General features: G+C 29.0%; 1 protein-coding gene across 2 annotated transcripts; it reads right to left on the reverse strand.

Annotated features, from left to right (window-relative positions):
* Positions 1-678: 678 nt before the first annotated feature.
* LOC107472901 (protein IQ-DOMAIN 17) lies at positions 679-3,746 on the reverse strand. 2 transcript variants are annotated; one of them, XM_021134808.2, is made up of 5 exons: positions 3,481-3,746; positions 2,969-3,376; positions 2,472-2,723; positions 2,110-2,247; positions 679-2,033 (listed from the first exon to the last, which is right to left on the reverse strand). In XM_021134808.2, exons 1-5 carry the CDS (start codon positions 3,625-3,627, stop codon positions 1,218-1,220), a joined length of 1,761 nt encoding a protein of 586 aa, XP_020990467.1. In that variant the 5' UTR covers positions 3,628-3,746; the 3' UTR covers positions 679-1,217. The 2 variants fall into 2 exon arrangements, with proteins under 2 accessions (XP_020990467.1, XP_015947912.1); XM_016092426.3 differs by having other exon boundaries at positions 2,969-3,379.
* Positions 3,747-8,679: the final 4,933 nt, after the last annotated feature.

The raw sequence follows: 8,679 nt of genomic DNA on the forward strand, positions 1-8,679 counted from the left end.
AATTATATAATATTGATAATTTACTCCAAAAACAATAAATACATTATTCATTCCTAAAAAATTTTTTGATAAAATATTTTAAAATCTAAGTAACAAAAAGAGGTGTTCTAAGACACATTTGTCAAATAATGTTTATATTTAATAAATTATGTGTGCTTTTTTTATTTTATTTATGAACTAAATTATCAATATTAAATTGGCGATTTATTTTCTAATATAAAATAAATTAAAGTTAAAATTCAAAGAGTAATAAAGATAAGAATTTGCAAAAAATCCCATTGGAATTTAGGCATATTGCTAATTGTCATAGGGACAATAATTAATTTAGTTAATATAAGGGTGTTTACCTTACCGTATGAATTATGAAATACCAGATATTGAGTTAGCCATAAATTTAAAATATTGATAATTGTGTGGTAGTACTGACATATTTCAGGTACCATGTGGGATGGTAGATAGTAAAAAGTACACTAGATAATAATAGAGAACACAAGAACTCAATTATTATTCATGTATAGTACATAAATGTCAAAGAGCATGACATGACCAAAGACACTAAGAAAAAAGAAAAATGAAGTGATTGCTAATTGTGTGAAAGTAATATCAATTATTATATTATTTTTCTCATGCAAATATTATTATGTACTTACTAATTAATTAGAAGATAGAACAAAAGAATAAAGGAACTATAAGGGAGTGCACATTTACTTACTAAAATCCAATAACTAAACTACAAAAGAAAAATGAGTACATGTTATTGCGACATGAATGTTATTAAAGGGCATTCAAATGGTTTGTAACTAATTCTTTCAACATCAATCCAACATCTCAAGTGAGGTAGACCACCACACATTTCACACATTTTTTTAAAATATGTTTTTTCTTTTTAATATTATGGCACCCTAAGCACAACTATTAAAATTTGAGTGATACAAGAACATTTAACATTAATTGTTCTTGAAGAGTTAACTCAAATTCCTCCTAACAACACAAAAGTATAATTTAAAAAAACAAATGAATAATTTTGTACTCATTTTTTCTTGTAGTCAAAACTAAAATATATCTCTGCCTATAATATTATGTGAGCATCCAAGAATAATTAAATACATAAAATATTTTTCTTTCTCACACAAAACATTTCTCTAAGGCACAATAAAATTGGACAGAAGAATTAAATTCCAAATCATTTGGTCACATTCCAAGACTTTGTAACAAATTTACCTCAACCACCTTCTAAGATCACTAGTTGAAGAAGGAGAAACCTCACCACCAAGACTCTCAGTGCAGCAAGAAGAGTAATTGGATTGTTGTTCCAACCCAAAATGTGAAGCACTTACGCTCTTGAAACTTGGACTCCTCAAACTATGCCCATAATTTCCATACCCTATTCCTACATTATATGGATCAGGAGGAACAGGAAAAGAGAGCCTTTTCTTTGCACCACCAACTCTGTCCCTCTCTGGCGTGGACGGCCTTTGTCTTGGCGCACTCTGTGACCGAATCCTAGCCTTCGCAGACTCGGTTGCTGCCATGTAATTAGGCAATGTACCACTACCACCACTGCTTGTTCCGGATCGACCGCCATTTTGACACAAGCTACCGGTGTAATGATAATTAGACCTCAAACTTGGTGTCTGAGAAGTGTGGTAGCTTCTATCATCTCTAACACACCGAGGGCTCGCAGACCGGACTTGTATCGACCTAGATTTTGCTGGGGATGGTGTTGCAGTTGAGGGGTGAAGGGATCCATTTTGGTGTGATCTATGTAGCGGTGAAGCGATGGAATGCCTTTGAGGTTGATGGTGGTGAGGGTTATATTGATAGTTTGGATGTGATCTCCTGTAATTGGTTCCAAGGTACGAGTAAGGCTGCGAGGTGTCAATTTCCACTGTCTTAATTGGATCTCTTTGGTCAGTTGAAGCTCTTCCCCTTGTCTCCCAAGGCTTCGTGGCCATCCATCGGTCGAGCCATTTAGGCCTTTCTTCAAGCTCATCTTCGTTTCCAATTGACGATTTTCTTCCATTCCTCCATATCTATCAGCAATGCACAAGTTAGGAAGAAGCAGAGAAAACAGAACAAAACAGAGATAAAATAGAGTAAAAACAAAACCTGCTGGGAAAAAGCTTGAGTTAAGGACTTATCCCTTTTCATGGCAGCTTCCTTTCTCTGTTGCAACATTGCTTTCACTTCTTCAACTGTGTGAGGACGTTCATCCCAATCATCTGCAATGCTGCTTCCTTCTCTTGACTGTCAAAAATCAAACCACACAAAAAAAGTTTCAAAAACAAAACCAAAACCGAGAAGTTCTCAAATATTTCCTTGCAATTGTAACCTAAAAGTACCTTTTATTTAATCTAAACTAATAAATAAGATTTCATGAATATTATGAAATCATGAAAAGATATCACCACAAAGTTTTGATTAAACTAATTAAAAAGAAAGAAGTTGAGAGCTTAGTTAAAGGAACTTACTAGTGATTTTCTATCAGAAATATCCTGAAGATACCGGGAATGATCCCAAACACTAGCAGTGTCACTGAATGTGGATTTTCTGCTTCCATCATGTGATGAAGACCTTATTCTCTGATCAAGAACCCTTGCTTGGACCCTAACAAGTGCCTGCATGCACCTTAGTGTCATCTTTGCTTGTTTTCTTACATTGTGTCCTCTTACCAATGCTTGCAATTTCACCAACCCTTTTAATGCTCTTAGTGCTCTTCTTGCCTTACAAAAAAATATATATATCTATATTAGCCTCATTTTGCAATACTATGGCCCTCGGGAGAATACGAATCCTACCCAAATTCTACTGGATCGAGCGATTATCATCCGGCCAAAAATGATAGAACAGCCCGGAGTACAAGTCGCACACAAAAAGTATAATGTACACAGCCAAGAATTATAGAGCAATACATAATACATATTCTTCAATATAGATCTAACTTCAAAAGGTGCAATTCTTGACTTACCAAGTATCCTCTAAAAGCTGTTTGAATCACTATAGCAGAATAATGCACCCTAGCATGATGATGATGGTAATTAGCAGCACCATTATTATTACTATTAGTAGGATTATTATTAGGGTTATTCAACCTTGCAGCTTCAACTGCAGCTTGAGCAGTTGCCATGGCAGCTTCAGCTGTTGCCACAGCAACTGCAAGAGCATGCTTCTGATCTTGTTCACTTCTTGATCCTCCACTTGTTGTTGTAGAACAATTATTAGTAGTAGCAGTTGTTGCTGCTGCAGCCACATCATGATTATGATGATTTTGATTATGATTATGCTTCAACTTTGTTGGGTTTTGTTGATTAGTGTTGTTATTGTTGTTGCTTTCATGATTCACAGCTTTTCTAAAAATCCATCTTTTCTTTTCTCTCTTCTACAACAAAAAAGAAAAATGTTCATGCTTTCACAATTTCATTAGCCAAAGAAAATTAACAAAGAGAGAGTGCTTTCTTTTTTTTTTCTTTTTTTAATTACCTTATCTTCTTCTTCTTCTTGATCAAAGCTTTCTTCACTTCTTCTTCTATTGCTTCTTTTGTTTTCAATGTCTTTTGTTGGAGATCTGAATGCTCTTTTAACTGCAGTCAACCATGAACTACTACTACTACTTCCTTTCTTTCCCATCACCAAAAGAAGTTCACAGTAAAACTCAACAACAATTCTTGCATTTACAGCACAACACAAAGAAAGAGAAGGAAAAAAAGTGTTTCCTATTGTTCAAAAAGAGAGAAGTCTAAATCCAAATCCACACAAGTCCTTGACTTTAAGGCTGGTGGTTATGGTATTATTTTTTTTATGAAAGAAATTTAGTTATTATATATAGTTTAATTTTAATATACTAATCATATAAAATTTTGTATAGAATTGTCTAATCATATTTATTTTTTAAAATAATTATTTATGTATTAATATAAAAAGTAATTATTTTTATTAATATAATATTATATACTTAAATATTAATATAAAATTGTCTTATACTAAGAGTACATCAGAATTAAATTATTGGTATACATAGTACAAATTTAGCAATAAAATGCTACAGTAAAGTTGTTCTTATTTATTTTCATGGCTATGGTGTAAGTTCCTTTTCTTAATAGTACAAAATAAAATAAATGAATCTTCATTTGTTTGCCGTGTAAAATTTATCTGAGACACCCCTCGTTCAAAATCCTTATGGAAAATATTAAATGTTGGAAGTACTCTTTAATTAACTCACTGTTGGTTCAATTTTTGATATTTAGGCTGGAAGATATAAAAGGTATAGCAATGTATGAAATTATAATGTTGACCAACGTACCATAAATATATATTTAAATAAGTTTACTAAGTTCTTATAGGATTGTCTAATTTTTAATTGGATCTTTGTAATTTTGAAACTTTTAACAAAGGGAAATCAATAATGTTCCTAGAATAATTTATTACAGTTTTTTGTATTGAGATGAATAATGCATTTAGGCTTGAACATATAATATTAAATAATAATATATTGAATTATATAAAAATTCATAATATTAAAGTATTTTAAGGACTTAATCATAATAATCTATTGAAAATTAAATTAAATTATAGTTTTTGCATTACAATTAAATATTACAAAATAATATTTTCATTGAATAAAAGAATATGTCACAAGATCCTCTTATTGAGTTGTACAACATATTTTTATACTTTTTAGATTATGTAACACAAATTGAATGATTTTAAATGGTAGTCAGAGACAGCCTGTGTGTGTGAGGGGGCAGTTACATTAGAATATCAATTTCTATGGAAATTATTTAATCTATGTCTACAAAGTTTATGGATTTTAGTGGCATGGGTGGACATTGTCAGAAACTAATTTTAACTCAAGCTTTAATGTTGATGAATGGTAGTAATGAACAATAAATTAATTATAATAATGGAAAGCATAGAAAGAAGGTTGTGTGTGATTGTGTGCATGCATGTGTATGTTCATGTGTGTTAGTGATATTGGAAGTTGAATCCATTAAGGGAGCGAAAAACATTAATCATGTTTAATTCTAGTTACTGGGTGCAAAGGTAATATATTAGTGCTATTTTAACCATTAATTCTCATATAAATTAGATAATTAAAGCTTAATATTCATATTTTAATACTAAAAAAGGATTGAATAATTATTATTTGTCATGATTTTATTTTTTTTTCCTTTTTTGAATTTTATAAATTTAAAAATAAATTTTTTATTTAAAATATAATTATTTATATATTTTTTATGGGCTTAAAATTTTGAAAACAAAATCTCGTATAATATTTTTCAGATGGAAAAGAATTATAAAAAGCAAGTTGGCGAGTTTGAGGAAAAGGTAGTGGATAAGAGAGAGGTTAAAAGTGGCTTTTTCTATAATGGAATGAGAAAAAAAAAAGTGTTTTTTTTGGGGGATATAATAGGGCTTTTGAGTAAGAGATGCATCCTCCTTTATCCTTCTCCCTTTATTTGTTAAACAACAAACAAGTTGAAGTTATTGAAGCTTATGAAATGAAACTCTTTCTCTCATGGTGTCACGTGCTGTGTGAGCAAGCCGAGATACAAATCACGTGATGGGTTATGGACCACCTTCAACATCTTTTATATAGAAACAACCAATAACCATGTGGTTTTGCTCAGTAAAAACTTGAGGAAAGCAGAAGGGGATAAACATGACCATTTATTTATTTACATAATTTATTGGTATAATATTATATTCAATTTTTTGAATTACTATTATATCTTATTTGGTTTATTCATGTCATTATTGATACTCTCAATTTTTAAGCTACATTATTCTTATGAGAAATGTTTACTTAAATTACTGTCTATGGTCTATAGGCTTTTTTTTAATTAAATAAAATAAATTTTTATTTACTAATTTAAATCGAGATACAACAATGTATCATTTTAAATATTTAGTTGTATTTTTGTTAGTAAAAAAAAACCACAATGCAACTAAATGTATTAATAATATAATTGTTGTTTTTGTTGCTAGTACTAGCAAAAATAGTTACATCTGTTCAATTATTGTTGTATAAAATATTTTATACAGTCGTACAATTATATTCGTTCTTTTGAATGACCATTTAAAAAGTTAACGCAAAAGGTAATTATTTTTACTATTGTGGTGTTACATAATTAAATGTATGTGTAAAATTATTTTATACTAAAAGTGCATCAAAATTAAATTTATAAAATAAATATATTAAAAATTTTAATTTTTTGTATTTTCAATAAAATATTTTTTAATTTATAATTTTAACACAAAATAAATAAATCTATATCTATAATAAAACTCTAAAAATGACCTGCATATTTTTGCTGAACAATCAGAAAAAGGCACATGAATCAATGTGGCTATTGTCTTAATGCTTACAACTAAACAATAATGGTGACCACTTCTCTACTTCAAGACTCAGCTGCTAAAAGTACTCTCAAGACCCATAGACTGGTCAAACTATTCTAGATTCTCTTGGAACTCACTTAATGACTTTGTTTTTTATTTGAAATTAATTAAATTAAATTAAATTAAATTTATTTTCTAGGACTAAGCTCTGAGCATGGCAAAAAACTCCAAAAATATTATATCTATATATAAGCTGCAAATTGCTTGTCCTTTTACCAAATTTTGATTAGGAGGGAACAAGGAACATAACTCCATTTTTCTTTGGTGTGTGTAGGGTTTAGTCACTTGTCAAGCATTTAAATCTGGACAAAGAAGTTTCCTATCTACAAAGCAAAATGTTTCCATCACACAAGAAATACAACAAAAAATATCCCCATATTTATGGCATGTTTTTATATCTTCTTCAACCTCCAATATTTCATGAAAATTTTCTTGAACTACATACATAATCTCAGAGCAATATTGTCCTTTATACTCATAATTAAGAACCATAAAAAAATTAATTAACCATCAACATTATCAACTGTTACATACATGTTTTTTTTTTAAGTATACAGAGTTAGCAAAATTATGTTTCAAAGAGATTTAATTAACATATGAAATTGATTTTCAAGAAATATAGAAAATTAATATATATAGTATTTTTAAACCACTTTTGCTCTCCTTAAAGGGCATATTATTTTTTAGGGTAATTTTTTTATTACTTTGTTAGTTACTATAGTTTTTAAATTTACAATTCTTTATATTTTTTCTCTTTTAATTGAGTTTTTATACTACTTTTAATTGTGTAATTAGGTTTTTGCTGATGTAAAATATGTTAGAATTAAGTAATTAACTGAATATTTTTTTGTAAATTGAAAATACTTATAGTTAAAAACCTAATTAATATTTGGCGATATGCTTTTTGGGAGGAATATTATGTTAATGTTTTTGACATTTAAAAAATATAATTATAAAATAAAAAACAATACAAAAATTTAAGTAAAAAAATTTTAATTATAAATTTAGTAAAATTATAGAGCCTAGTATAATTAAATTTGTTTTTCTGGCTATACTATATTGATGAAAGATAAAAAAAAAAAAGGAAAGGGAGTCAATTTTCGTTCAGCAATGGAAATGCATTCGGAAGTTGGAACTAAGAAACTAAAAATGGACTATTACAAAAAAATTTAAGTAGGCTTTATTGACATTGAAGCCCAAATAAACGTTTAATATGTTAATAGGTTTAACTCACATTGCTCCCATGACCAAAAAAAACTCACATTGCTCCCAGCTTGGTTGAAAATTGGGCCTTCAAGACACCTTCATTGAGATTTTAGGTTTACGTCCAAAAGAAAAATTTTGGCAAAAACGTTGATGCCTTAATTTCAGTGTTTCATACTTCTGCTAATACTATTCTATGTGCCTTTCGAAAAAAAAAAATCTCTCACTTGGGCTTGATAGATTACTATGGGATGAAAGTTATTACAATTCTAAATCCAAAAATTTAAAAAGAAAACTTTTACGATTTTGTTTCCACCCACAAGAATATTGACACTTTATTTGAGAGTAATAAGTAATGTAAAACGTATACCCAAAAAAAAAAAAAATTAACCACCATGTAAAACGGTCACATCTAAAATGTTCCACTAAAAAAATGAAACATTAGTGTTCCAATAAACATAAAATTATTGAAATCTATACTAAAAGTGGCATTTTAATGTAAACTTACAAATAGAAACATCATGTATGAAGTGCAAGTTACAAGTTAAGAAAAAGAATTTTAAAAAACAAGAATATAGCAAATGACAAAATTAGATACCTATATATTGTGAAAAGAATTATATAATTGGATGATGGATAAAAATATTTTTGTGTGTGTATATATATTGCAATTGATTTATATTAATATTTTATTTAATAATATTATATATATTGTATTATATCAGAGTGCATAGGAGCAAATACCTGTGGGTATGGATTACATAGTCATCCTTACTAACTAGCTAGGACTAATTTTTAGGTTTAGAGATAAGGATTATGTTTTTAAGGAAATTAAAATCCAGTGCCAAACTCCCTTACAATATGGCCAAGGCCTAGTGACCCTTCAAGTTGGCCATCAGATTATCAAGAATTTTTGGAGAGTTTATATTAATTAAAACTGTAAATCAAATATAGTTATAGCTCTAACTTCGCTTTTATCTGTTTCGACCTAAATTTCTATCATGTGCTTCCTACCAATTTTGTTTATTTATTTAACATATCTAGCAACTAGTATAATATAATGTGAACATAAGTTGAGTC

This window comes from Arachis duranensis, chromosome 2 (genome assembly GCF_000817695.3).
Source record: "Arachis duranensis cultivar V14167 chromosome 2, aradu.V14167.gnm2.J7QH, whole genome shotgun sequence".
In the NCBI taxonomy this organism is placed as follows: Eukaryota; Viridiplantae; Streptophyta; class Magnoliopsida; order Fabales; family Fabaceae; genus Arachis; species Arachis duranensis.

Bases quoted from the DNA above. Each gene is read 5' to 3' on its own strand.
- LOC107472901 (XM_016092426.3), bottom strand. From the start codon at position 3,627: ATGGGAAAGAAAGGAAGTAGTAGTAGTAGTTCATGGTTGACTGCAGTT. The intron at 2,248-2,471 runs GTAAGTTCCTTT...GATTTTTGACAG, and splicing joins TTTCTGATAGAAAATCACTA to TCAAGAGAAGGAAGCAGCAT. The intron at 2,034-2,109 runs GTTTTGTTTTTA...CATTGCTGATAG, and splicing joins CTCAAGCTTTTTCCCAGCAG to ATATGGAGGAATGGAAGAAA.